The sequence below is a fragment of the Cervus canadensis genome, chromosome 18 (genome assembly GCF_019320065.1).
Source record: "Cervus canadensis isolate Bull #8, Minnesota chromosome 18, ASM1932006v1, whole genome shotgun sequence".
NCBI classification, from domain to species: Eukaryota; Metazoa; Chordata; class Mammalia; order Artiodactyla; family Cervidae; genus Cervus; species Cervus canadensis.
In genome coordinates this window covers 33428682-33442099 of record NC_057403.1, presented here as the reverse complement: position 1 = coordinate 33442099, position 13418 = coordinate 33428682, and the positions used below count along the sequence as shown (strand labels likewise).

General features: G+C 42.0%; 2 protein-coding genes across 10 annotated transcripts in view; one reads left to right on the top strand and one right to left on the bottom strand.

The window, feature by feature from the left end:
- The window catches only part of PKD1L3 (polycystin 1 like 3, transient receptor potential channel interacting), an 81040-nt gene extending 74794 nt beyond the window's left edge, over positions 1 to 6246 (top strand). The window contains exons 27-32 of the mRNA XM_043437161.1: positions 697 to 821; positions 1589 to 1749; positions 3057 to 3267; positions 3714 to 3815; positions 5174 to 5305; positions 6115 to 6246. Coding sequence (XP_043293096.1) covers positions 697 to 821; positions 1589 to 1749; positions 3057 to 3267; positions 3714 to 3815; positions 5174 to 5305; positions 6115 to 6246 — 863 coding nt within the window. The remainder of the gene's footprint in view (positions 1 to 696; positions 822 to 1588; positions 1750 to 3056; positions 3268 to 3713; positions 3816 to 5173; positions 5306 to 6114) is intronic.
- Positions 6247 to 6753: 507 nt separating this feature from the next.
- IST1 (IST1 factor associated with ESCRT-III) overlaps positions 6754 to 13418 on the bottom strand; it is a 38791-nt gene continuing 32126 nt past the window's right edge. For 7 of the 9 annotated variants that reach the window (XM_043434814.1, XM_043434817.1, XM_043434820.1 and 4 more), the window contains 6 exons: positions 13201 to 13284; positions 12583 to 12693; positions 11446 to 11646; positions 10520 to 10612; positions 9458 to 9506; positions 6754 to 8119 (listed from right to left, as the gene is read on the bottom strand). In XM_043434814.1, the coding sequence (XP_043290749.1) occupies positions 7920 to 8119; positions 9458 to 9506; positions 10520 to 10612; positions 11446 to 11646; positions 12583 to 12693; positions 13201 to 13284 (738 nt within the window). In that variant the 3' untranslated portion in view covers positions 6754 to 7919. The remainder of the gene's footprint in view (positions 8120 to 9457; positions 9507 to 10519; positions 10613 to 11445; positions 11647 to 12582; positions 12694 to 13200; positions 13285 to 13418) is intronic. The other 2 variants (XM_043434816.1, XM_043434819.1) reach the window with 1 other exon arrangement.

Below are 13418 nucleotides of genomic sequence, written 5' to 3'. Positions count from 1 at the left end.
GAGAGCTAGCTATGTAAGGTAGGAATTCCTTTTGTTCTTAAATGTACTTTCTACTACAAGGGGTACATCTTAGTTCTAGCATTTGGAAAAGTTATATCTATAAACATTTCATGATCTTATAAAGCTTTTTAGTCTGTCTTCATAAAGATCTGAGTATGCAGGGGATACTGTTCGTACTCATGGGATAATGTTAGTGCTTTACATATAGTAAGTGTCTAAATGTTAAAAGCTTCAAATCTTTTCCATCATACTAATTTCTGAAATGTATTTTTAAAAGCTTTAAACAAAGGTACCACACTTCCATTTAATTCCATTGACCCCAGTTTACATTGCAATCATCAATTCTCTGAAATATCATTTGCAACAGTACTGCTAGTCAGTTTGTTTCTGTAGCCATTCTGACTGGGTAAGAGTAACACCTGTTAACAGCTGTGAAGCCACTGTCCTCTATGTGGGATCAACAGTATAATCCTCTCCCGACTTTCAGTGCAATCCACACATTCCTCCAGTGGCTTTGCATACATGATCCCATTTAATATTCATGCAGTTCTAGAGGAAATACTAAGTGGCATGTAGAGACTCAGGAAAGTTTAAAATGAATGGTACAGGAACACTTGGGGTTATTTGAGAGAGAGCTGGAAGGGCAGAAGGCAAATTTAAAGGCTCTTAACTCCAAGCATTCTTTCTTTTTCTCAGGTGCTTTCTTCACCTCCGTGAGACTGGACATTTTAACTTCCCTTCAGTTATCAAAGAACTTTGCCTGGTCTGTCATGTCACAAGTCATCTACTATCTACTGGTCTGTTACTATGCCTTTGTACAGGTGAACTGAAAATATTAGATGTAAGAAATTCTCAGTGTTGCCAGGTATTACTTGGAGAACCACAGTGAGCTGCTTTTAGGATTATGGCTATGATTTTGGTCCTTTCCAGAAGACTGAGTTCAGTTAAATCTACTGGCTTTCCAGCAAGTAGTTCTTTCAGTTTTCTAGAGTTAAAAAATTAAGTTTATAGAAAGAATTTTTTGTACAGTTATATGACCCCTATCTGGGGCTTCCCAGGTGGCGCTAATGGTAAAGAACCCACTTGCCAACACAGGAGATGTTAATAGATGCAGGTTCCATCCCTGGGTTGGGAAGATCCCCCGGAGGAGGGCATGGCAACCCACTCCAATATTCTTGCCTAAAAATCCCATGGACAGAGGAGCCTGACGGGCTGCAGTCAGATGCGACTTAGCACACACATGACCCCTATATAAGGTAACATGTACTCAGATGACTGCACCCAAAAAGCATTTCTTAGGCCACACGCAATATTTTGTTTTCTGAGTTTTAATTAATTGAGAAACTTTATTGTTAAGTTTAAGCAACATGATGAATGTATACAATTACTGTTGTTTTAAGGAAGGCCAACTTTTCTGTAAGTGGCAGTTCTGAATGACTACAAAGTAGAACCAGAACTGATTGTGTCCAAGTTAGGGATCTGAAAGGTCCCTGGCTGAGTGCTTTCCCAGAGTTCTTAATACTTCATTGGGGAAAGACCTAGGTAATCTTTCAGGCAAGCAATAGTGACTGTGGTGTCTTATATTTAGGGTCGCCGGTTGAAACAGCAGAGGTGGAAGTTCTTCATGAGGAAAAGAAACCTTCTAGATATGAGCATAATCCTCATTAGCTTTGTCATCTTGGGACTTGACTTGACACTTATTTCTCTACATAAAAAACACATGGTACAATACCACTATGACCGGGACAGGTAAGAAGGACCCCGAAGGAGCAAAGGATATTCTTACTCGATGCTCAGAATTTACTGCCTACACAAGTATTCCTTCAAACTCCCCTCTTCCTCTCTGCCAGATCTCTATTTGTATAATATCACAGGTAAACACAGACTACTGTCCACAGTGAAGAACACAACCAACTAGAAACTGGGAACTGCTAATTACATATGAAGAGCTCTTCTGCCTTCACAGTACTTAGGTACATGTTAATCTAGGGTGATGATACAATTAAATTTCACATAGCAAGGGCCTGGAATTGGGTCATTTTGCACCTTTGGCCAAGGAATGAAGTCCTGACATGACAAATGATCATTCTTTGAATAAAACCCTAACACACAGAACATCTCTAAATCCAAAGAGGGTTGTTTTCTGGGAAGGGATGTTCATCCATTAGCTCATCCTTACCAAGCAGCAGTCTGGTGCCCCTTTGGGATAACTTCTCTGGTCTTTCTCATGGGAAAGACCAAGTACTTTATTTCCCAAAGTACTGCCATGTGGTGCTTCTCTAACCTCTCAGTGCTCAGTAGCCAGGGCTGCGGATCTGTGTTACGACCGAGGCGGTGTCCCAGGACGGCCTTGTAGAAGGTTGTTCATGCAGGGACAGTGGTGTAGTGTGCAGTCTGAATGGTGTTGGCAGAGGTCCTGCCTGCTGTGTGGCACTGCCAACGTCTGATCACAATAAATGTGCCAGTTCACTCATGTCTGTGGAGGTCTTTCCAAGTAACCTAGTTGCTGCAACTTAAAAGTATCAATGCATCTCTCACGTAACTACAGAAACCAGCAACAATTGGTGAGTAACACCCCTTACTTCCATAGTTTAATCATCTCTCTACTCAGCACTGTTAAATCTATTAGAGGATCAATTACCACTGTTAGAGAACAACATAGGATTAGACTGTTACAGAAAACAGACTGGCGTTATTATACGTCTCGTTAGGTTAACGCATCTCTTCTGAAAGGAGAGATCTGAAACTAGAGCAGTGGTGGAGGCCAGCCCCGATTCTTGATAGCTCCAGATTCAGGATCGATAGGGTGAATCGGGAGTAACCAGCTGGAGGCTGCATTCCAAGGTTTCTTCAGCACAGCTCCCAGTCGAGTATGTGGCCTTGTGCCAGTGTGCTCACATCCACGGGAGGAAGCCACTGGAAAGAAGCGTTCTTCTGTCAACAAGAATGGGTCTTACAGAGCTGCCGCACTTGAGCAGCAGGAGCCCTGGAGACACTGACATCACAAGAACTGATGGCACAGACTTCGTACTGAGTGTCTGCTTTCCATGGTACAGGTTCATCAACTTCCATGAGGCAGTTAAAGTCAGCTCAGCTGTCATTCACCTCATGGGTTTCCTAGTTCTTTTGGCAACAGTTCGGCTATGGAGCCTGCTCTATCAAAACCCCAGGCTGCGGGTCATTGGCAGAACACTCAGCAAAGCCTGGGACGAGGTAGTGGGCTTCTTGCTGGTCATCTTGATCCTGCTGACAGGCTATGCCTTTGCGGTAAGCACCTATCCCAGTGTGTCTTGTCCTGAGTGCTGTGGTCTTAGAGTCACGTTGCTTTCCTTAGAAAAGGTAACTAAATGGAAAGTTGCAGTTCAAGCTGGCAGTGTTTTGGAGAAGATAGTAGAGGAAAAGAGCTGGTTTTAGTTGTGTTATGTCCATACTTCACCAGCAGTATTATAAGCTCAAGACATTTCTCTCATCTTTAAAATGGGGATTAAAATTTAACTCACAAGATATGAAAGTCAGGTAAATTTATATGAAAACACTGATCACATAGGAATTCTGTATAGTTTTTAGGCATAGTAATTTGAATGGCCATAAGGATATTCTTTAATTTCCATCCCATTGGGTCTACACTGACCTCCTCATTACAACCATCTCAGGACCCAAACTGCAGCCCCCTCTGCTGCTTGCCAACCCCACCTGACTATTCTTTTTTTCAGTTTAACCTGCTGTTTGGATGGAGCATCTCTGACTACCGAACTTTTCTCAGTTCAGCAGTAACTGTTGTCAGTCTCCTGATGGGAATCTCTCATCACAAGGAGGTAGAAAAAAACTCTTCCTGGTTTCCTTGCAGAATTATGTTTGGTTTAATACAGCAAATGAGAATTGCTTAGAAAAGCAACCCCTACTGTACCATTGCATGCTGGAAAAGGGAGAAATTTAGAACCTTTGCCATCATTTTATGGTACTACCTATAGATACAGCTTTTGAGTGGCTGTTACCTCCTTTTCTAAGCACATAGTCCCACATTCCTCATTTCTTGTATCCTCAATCTTACTGCCAAAGACACAGGGCTCTCATACCTAGACAGAATAACATGATTGCTGCTGCTTTCTCAATAGCCTTTTGAAGTGTACAGTTGGAAATCACTTGAAATAATAATTAGGGAGGTACAGTTCCACAAAGAACTACAGTATTTGTTTACAAATACTGTCACAGGACAAATACTGTCATCTTCCCCCAGGAACTACCTACACAAATCCCTTTCTATTCGACATAAAAAATAAAGCAGGAAACCCAGATGAGGTTTTGGGTCCCCAAAACTAGCATATATAGATTTGATCAGGGAGAAAACCCTGTAATTCAAATTAGTGAAACTGGCAAGATTTTGATCAAAGCTTATCATTGATATCCTATGTTAAGAATAGAAATTGCATGGAATGGCAGAGACCATTTCCATTATCATTTCTGGTTTCTATGTATTCTTTCAATATGCCCTTGCTATTCCTTGAAACTTCTGTATTTAGATGTATTTTCCAGATTTGCCAAAACTCACTAGGGCTTTGAGTCTATTTATTTAGCAGCACAGCTTGTGGAATCTTAGTTCCCCAACCAGGGACTGAACCTAGGTACTCAGCCATGAATGTGCAGAAGGAGAGAAAGTGAAGTCGCTCAGTCATGGCTCTTTGTGACCCCATGGACTGTAGCCTACCAGTCTCCTCAGTCCATGGAGTTTTCCAGGCAAGAGTACTGGAGTGGGTTGCCACTTCCTTCTCCAGGGGATCGTCCCAACCCAGGGTTTAAACCCAGGTCTCCCGCATTGCAGGCAGACATTTTACCATCTGAGCCACCAGGGAAGCCCGTGAAAGTGCAGAGTCATAAGCAGTGGACCACCAGGAAATTCCCATGAGTCATTTATAATTCCATTACAACTTACCTGTTATTTTCTTGTGGAAGCCCTGAAGGCATAATTATTTATATACTTTTAGAGTCAGTCACTCTTGCTCTTCTGTCCACTCAAAAGTATTTTCCTTTTTAGTATGTTTGCTTTTCTAGTTTCTGCCAGGCAGAAATGTTTTCTTATGTGAATATATCCCAAGTATTAGCACATGTTTTACATTTTTAAAGCAGAAATTAAACTATCAGTGTTTAAACCCAAAGTGTTCCATTGTCTTTCCAGGTTACTGCTGTAAACCCAGTCCTGGGCTCCTTTCTTATCTTCACCAATGTTGTTTTGATGGTACTTGTGATCATTAATCTTTTTGTTTCTGCCATTTTAATGGCCTTTGGTAAAGAAAGGAAATCCCTTAAGGTAAGTAACTCAGTAACTAAACTATAAGCTGTATCATGATTTTTTATCCCTGGGAAAGCTCAGATTTAGCTGTTCTTAAGATTACAGATTGACATAACACACGGATTCAGCATATTCCCTTTATTAGTCTCCATTATGCTGTCAACCATTTTCCTAGGAAACCCAATTTACTAAAGTACATTATTCCAGTAGTCATGTATGGATGTGAGAGTTGGACCATAAAGAAAGCTGAGTGCTGAATTGATGCTTTTGAACTGTGGTGTTGGAGAAGACTCGTAACAGTCCCTTGGACAGCAAAGAGATCAAACCAGTCAATCCTAAAGGAAATCAGTCCTGAATATTCATTGGAAGGACTGATGCTGAAGCTCCAATACTTTGGCCACCTGATGCCAAGAATGGACTCACTGGAAAAGACCATGATGCTGGGCAAGATTGAAGGCAGGAGGAGAAGGGGACAACAGAGGATGAGATGGCTGGATGGCATCACCAACTCGATGGACATGAGTTTGAGCAAGCTCCGGGAGCTGGTGATGGACAGGGAAGCCTGGTGTGCTGCAGTCCAAGGGGTCACAAAGAGTTGGACACGACTGAGCTGACTGACGTTGTTTTATATCCAGTGTCCTAAAATATCTGGTTCTCAAATGTTAAGTAGCAGAAACACTGCTGACAAGGCCTGACAGTAAACCATTAAAGGAAACAATATCTTTATGTCTACTTTAAAAAATTACATCTTTGGCACTTTTTCCTTCCAACATTAGCAACAACTTCAGTTTCCTCACTTTTTTCCTTTTGTCTTCCAGCAGACTGAGACAGAGGCCACACTGATGGATATGCTGCTGCTGAAGCTGTCAAGCTTGTTAGGGATCCAGCAGCATCAGAACACATGTAAGCAAACAGCCCTAACAGCAACAGCCATGGACAAAGGAAGGTTTAAAAGGTGAGTTACCTTAATCCTGTGTCTCCTCACGTGGCTCATTACTTCTGAGTATATTAACACTGATCTTTGCATGGTGTACTTTGGGAAATGTTTATAGTATACTTGGTTAATTTTCCTAGTGAAGAATCAAAAATCCCCTTGGCACTACCAGAAAAGGGTTAACACTACAAGGGTGATCCAGGATGAACCAACTCTGCTGCCCAGCAGCAAGTTAGAGAGCACTTACCATTCATGTTCCAAAAACATGAGACACAAGCAAGCTCACTGCAACTTTACAATCAAAGACACAAGCACGAGATCTGGCTCAGGGGGAGCACTGTCACAGAGGAGTAACCATGCCAGCTCCCAGATGACTATCTGGGCTTCTTACTCCCCAGCTGTCCGTCCACATTACCCAGAGAGCAGAAGTCAGGTGTGGCGTGTACCCAGTATTGTGCTTGCTTAAAATACTCTCCACTAAAAGCTGAATTTGCCCCTCATCATTTTACCCAAACAGTGGGAGAAACCAGGGCACAATATTTTTAACTTTATTAGCAGCTACTGAGCCATGATACAAATCAACCAAAAACATTAAAGTTGCTTGAATAGACTATGTACAGATTTACCACACAGAAGCCGAAGTCATGTCTTCTGATCCCAACGCCACCCTTGTGGGGAAAGATGGCCTTAGCTAGGGGGCAAAAGGGTTAGTCTCATCCGTTGAGGGAAGCAGCAAAACAATTAGAGCCATATGGGCACCAAAAATTTGAGATCAGTTTGTAGAGGTTTTCTTGATCATAAAGTCTTCAAATGAAAACAGGAATCCCTCTTCAATAATCTGTAGGCTTTCCAGCTCACTACTCAAGAGACTTGAATATTTCTAATTAAGGCTACTGGAAGCCCACCTTAGCCTTGACTGGTGACTTCTGCTCAGTACATAGCCAAATGCAATTCAACAGAATGCCATGGGGAAAAAACAGGAATTTACACAGTGCTGCCCTCTATTAAAAGGGAAACATAGCACTCAGTAAAGCAAAGGCCACAGAGGGCTCCCTGAGAATCCAGTAGAACTATGAGAGGCCTTCAACTTTCCAAATAAACTTTGCAACTGGATCCAGATGGAACAGTGCCCTGCAGCAAGGAGTAGTGTGCATGTCAACGAGAAGACCCAGCTTCTGAGAACTGTTATAATGGCTTCCTGAGCCATTTTTTTCTCTTCCCCATTCATGTTAGAGTGTGAAAATACACACCTTGGCCTTGAATCTCACTCACCACAAATCCCTCTGTACAGAGGGTTTGTTTCTAAGTCTGGAACCTCAGCACAGAGCTGAGATGCTTCAGGAAGTCCTCTCCACCACCATCCAGCCCTCTCTCCCCAAAATGATTTCACCTTCTCATTGCCCTGTGGAGGGATGGTAGGACAGGAAGGAGAGAACCTGGGATCACACTGACAGGAAACGGACAAGAAAGGCTGCCAGGAGCCAGCTGCTCCAACCTCATCATCCCCAGTTGGTAGTCTCTTGGGAGCAATGGAGAACTGGAAAGCAGCAGAGTCTGGTAGAGCAGGAAGAGAGCCCAGAGGGAGAGTGTGCTCAGTGATGGTTAACAGGTAAAACAATTTCATGGAGATTCTTTGTTACAAGGAAAAACTGCTCAGTCTCAACTCCCAGAACTTGGACCTTGCCTGGTTTAGGAGGCCTATGTTTTCTTTTTCAGCTCCTCAAATCTCCGGGAAAGATCATCGAAGTCAATGTCCTCTGATGCTGAGGTGTTGGCACCAGCAGATGCAGTTGGGAGTGTGTCTGGCACAGACGGCAACTCTGGCAGCACAAAGTTGTCGTAGGTCTCTGTGGGCCTCGAAGCGGGCTTTGCAGGAGCCTCTGGCTTGGGCCCAGGACCTAATCAGAGTAAGGAGCACAGTGTTACACATACCAGAAAAACGGCTCAAAGCCCATCATGGCCTTTGGCAGGAAAAAATAAACTACTGAAGGAAACACTGCTTTTAAAAAAAATAATTCTAAAAGTCAATAAAAATTTTCAGGACAATTAACAGCTACATTTTCTAATTATAGTTGAATATATGTTTTATTTTCCTACAGTGAGAAAAAGTTTAAGGAGAAGTCAAAGTGTGGTGCATAGGGCTTAGGTACACAGGATTCATTTAAACGGACTGTCCCCTTTCACAAAGGTCTGCTCCCGTAATAAGGAATTCCAAGGAGTGGTACTAGAATTCTATTGGGAAGAGCAAAAGAATTTATAAGGAATGTTAACATCCATACTGTCTGATGTAATAGAATGTGATCTTGTTTCTAATCTTCCATTTTATACAAGTTAAAATCATCATGCTCTCTACCTACTATATGTTTCAGTTTCTATTGAAGTTCTAGAACAGGCAACCTAAACTGTAGTTGTAGAAAATAAGAACAGTGCTTGCCTCTAGAGTGGAACTAACTGGGAAGGAACACAAGGTAATTTTCTGGGGTGATGGAAATGTTCTCTTTACTAAGGTGGTGGTTACATGATGTATGTGTAGATACACCTAAAAAATGGTAATATACATTTCTATATTTTTTTTGTACATAAATTATACTTTTAAAAATTGGAGACGGTTTTATTGAGGTATGTTTCTCTGGGGAGAATGGATACATGTGTATGAATGGCTGGGTCCCTTCACTGTTCACCTGAAACGGTCACAACATTGTTAATTGGCTGCACCCCAATATAAAAGGTTTTAACTTTAAAAAAGTACCCCCCAACTCTGGGTTTCTGGAGTGCTGGTAGTAGTTTTTCAGTGAATGGCTACATGAACATGCTTTGTGAAAAATCACTAAGCCATTCACTCATGATATATGCCTCTTTCCCCCTCTTTAATGCCCAAATTTAAAAACTTTTTTGGTACTTCCAAGCACAGTGGCAGTTGAAGCAGCAGGAACATAAAGAACTTGAGGGTAAAAAATAAAAAAGAACTTGAGGGTGATGGACAACTAGAAAGTGACAATAATGATAACCATTAACAGGAAAAGGTAATTTGGGAGATTCCTTGAAGGCAGAATAGACCTTTTCTCTTTGGAAGTGGGAAATCCTTAGTTTTGTTTCCACCATACTGCATTTGGGGAGAGTGGGGCATGTGGGTAGAATCCCACAAGCATAAAAACAATCTGACGAAGGAAAGTGATGAGAAAACAGCAAACAACAGTACTGAGAAAACCTTCAAAGGATTTCTGACTCACACTCACCAACAATCTGTGTAGAAGACACATTCTTATCAGCATTAATGTCATCAACCTGAAACACAAGAGATCATTACCACAAGAGAAAGCAATGGCCTCACTGGTGAAGGTAATGGTATAGGCCCATGTGTGTGGCAAAAGCTAAGCTGCTCAGCAAAATCAACAAACCTGCTCCAAGAAACTGCCCCTCTGCCCCCCTGTACTCCTTTCCTGATCTCCTTCCCACCGGACAGATACTATGTTGAAGTCTTTAACTGCCAAGCAGAGGAAAAGAAAATTTTTACCACGTTGTTAACATCTCTCTCTAATCTGATACCTTCACCTTCCAGACAGTGAGAAAGCATTCTAAACCACCACATTCACCTCCAAGAACCAAGTCCTCAAATACTTACAAAGATCATCTACTTCCTTCCTAGGAATAGTTGTGGGCAAAGCGTCAATGCGTGCAAAGCCAAAACATAAAAATTCAGGCCCAATGTAAAAACCAAAGCAAAGGACACTAAGCAAGCTCAGGAACAGGGGAATCTCCCTAGATAAGGAAAGAAGGCTGGCAGGAAAGTCATCTAATTCTGAACCAAAGCCGTGACAACCATTTACAGTTCAAGGCATCATTAGCATATTACTGATACCAGCAAGTTTTAAGTATAAGACTAAAATAAAATTAATGCTATAGGCCAAAATTTACTAAACAAATATCTGGCTGTTATTCCTTTATAATGTGTTGAGAATTTATAAAACTGGTATTTTAATTATATTCTACCATCAAGACTATACCAGGTCAAAATGATTCTCAGCCTAGTTAAGTGCCCCACTAGAACTTTCTAGGATCTGCAGCTCCTTTCTGATTCCTGGGCTTTTAACTGCAGACAAAGCATTGCCACCAATGATGCTGCCGCCACCACCACGCCCCATTTCCAGGGTAATATTAAAAGCAACACAAAAATCCAAAGCATACAGCAATGCCAGTACTAGGAGTTGATCAAAACTTTGCCTTCCCTGTGGCCATTATTTTGCTCTCTCTTCCTGGGATTCACTCTCCTGCTGCTTATAAAAGGCTCAGGCACTTACAGATTCATACGATGGGGGAGTTGCTGGAATCTGAGGTGGATGAATATTGGGAAAGGCCTGATAAGTTCCCACTGGCAATCCATTGAAATCCGACTGCAAGAAAAGAAAGGCAACATAAGAGACACTGCCCCATCTGCAATTTTTGAAGTGTGTATATGGGAAGAGAGAAATAAATATGTGTGTATACAAATATTTTCTCAATGTGAATATATTCATATTGAATAATATATATTTAAGATAGGTGTTGAATATATTGAATAATATATATTTAAGATAGGTATTTAATATGTGTATTCAAGAGCCCCAAAAGAAAAAAGTGCCTAAAAGGACATGACAACATGTGATCAGGAAGATTCTAGATTTTTAAAGATCTGCAGCCAAAAGACTATCAAATTACTAATTGCTTTTATATTCACAAACGGCGATTACTATCCCTTTCTCTGGGGAGGTGGGGGATGCCACACTACATGTGGGATCGTAGTTCCCCAACCAGGAAATGAACCCACACCCCTGCAGTGGAAGCTGAGTCTTAACCACTGGACTACCAGGAAAGTCCCCAGACTTTCTTACTAGCAGTGACTTTCATCTTCGTGTTTACAATGGATATTTTTCTACTTGGTAATAAGTGATGATTATTCAATTTTGGAAAAAGCTACTAGTATTCCTACAAGTCCCAGAAAACCTACATGAAGTTTTTTCTAGCACCATCTCTCTAGATTTTCCTGCTTCATTACCTGTAGGTTAACGAAGACTTTCTCTAAATCCCAATGCTATTTTTTTCCACAGTATAATCAATAAATTATACCAAATGTTAAGGCTAAAATCTTCTAGATAACCTACAATTCCTGGGTGCATTCACAGAACCAGCTTGTCATCTACTACATTTTCTAGAGTTCACATCCACACTTATTCGTATGTATACTTACAGGTCCCTTTGGAAGCGGGTATGAGAAAGGAGTGTTTGGAGATGGCATGGGCATGGGCATAGGCATTGGCACTGTTCCGTCAGGTCCACCAACTGGTGCTGTGAAGCCGCCTCCACCTCCTCTTCCAGGGCCCCCTTTCTTCACATCATCTGTGAATCCCACATCAATAAGATCTGTCTCTACTCCAGGAGGAGCTTCTGCCTAAGAAAAAGAAAGAAACCCGTATCATCAGGCCCTGTCACAGGCTAGTTTCCCCAGGGAGCTCCGAGATGGAGATCAGCATGACTCAAGTTTATTGGAGAGATCTCTTGGGATAGAGAAACTGTGGGGATATGAAGGAAGCAGGCCTAAGCAAAGTAAGAAGTTGGGCTGCCATTCCTTCACAACAGAGGGCTTGGCTAATTCCCCCAAAGAGTTCTGGGACTTGGACGGGCCTACAGCACATGTTCCCAACTGGGGCAAAGGGGCAGTCTTTAATCCCCCCAAATAAATACAAGCTGCCCCCAGCAAAAACCCTGGGTAAGGAAGCTCTCTCTCAAGAGGGCCACTGCTGGAGGGACACTCAGCTGTGCGAGCCACCAGTCATCAAAGAGATGGGGGAATAAATGCTTCTGTCCTGAAGTGTGTCTGTAACTGGGGCGGGGGGAGGGTTGTCTGAGCAGCACACCAAAACATCTACTATCCCCCATCAACCTTAACCTCTGAATTACTGTTTCCATATTTGCCTTTCACTCTAAGCCTCTTTAGGACAGTGGCCTTGTTTATATCTTTTCTGTATTCTCAGCTTTCTGGGGCACAGGGCAGGCACCCAAAAAATGTTTCAAGATCTGTTCTGGGTCTTGGGGCTTTCCTTGCTACCCAGTTCCTTGAACTTCACTGAAAAGTAGCAATAATGCCATTTTATATTTGAATCAAAGTTTGTACCTTTTCAAAGTGCTTTTGGTCATTCATCTCTTCTGATCCTTAAACATACTGTGAGAGAGACGCAGGCTTATTTATTGCTACCCCAAAAGCACTAACTGGATAAAGACTTCAACTCCCACACACAAACTTGACTGCAAAGAATACGGTTCTTTTTCAAAGACAGTAATCTAGAAAGACTCATTTTCTGTTGTATTCTAAAGACTCTAAACTCACCATGACCACAGAGTCGGGCTCATAGGGCACATTGTAGTTCTTGGCAATTTCAATCAGGTATCTCTCCACTAGGATTTTGGGTGGGGCCTCCACACTCAGTTTGTGCATTAACTGTAAGTGAAAGATCCAGGGTTAACATGCATCTATATAAACCAGCCTAAGCCTATCCTATATCACTTTAAAACTTTGTTTCTCTCATTTTACAAGTCAATGGAGAGAAAAGAAGAGTTCCAACCAGCTATTCTTTTCTTCAGTCACAGAGCACAACATGCATCTATGTCTCACATTCTCTGGTTACTTACACCCAAAGACTGACACTGGCATTCCACATCTGAATTCACCAATCCTTCTCCCCACCTCACTTCTACCTCCATATATCACAAGTGGCACAAGGGACAGAATCAGGAATGATGCAGGATGACAGAGCTTCACAATCAGAGGTGTCAGGCAGCGTTAAGGAATTGACTGACTGCACTGCCAGACAGCCTTCTATCTATGAAATGTGCAATCTTAAATGAATGCTACATTACAATGATACCCACTAGAAACACTGCAGGCAGTAAAATAACCTGCCCCCATCCCACCCACTGGTCCATGTTTAACAAGTACATTCATTACCCTATCATTCACAGTTCCAATCTGGTTGGTCCGACATAACTTGCCATATTCCTTGCTATACTTGGCACAGAGTTGATCAGCAACCTACAGAGAAAAAGAACAGCAAATAAAAATGGAAACCACTCCTACAGGGGGCTTCAAGCTTCCTCCTATCAACAGCAAACACGCTTCTACTCAGGATTTCCAAAAGACTGCACCTGCAAAGCCTTAAAAGGTAC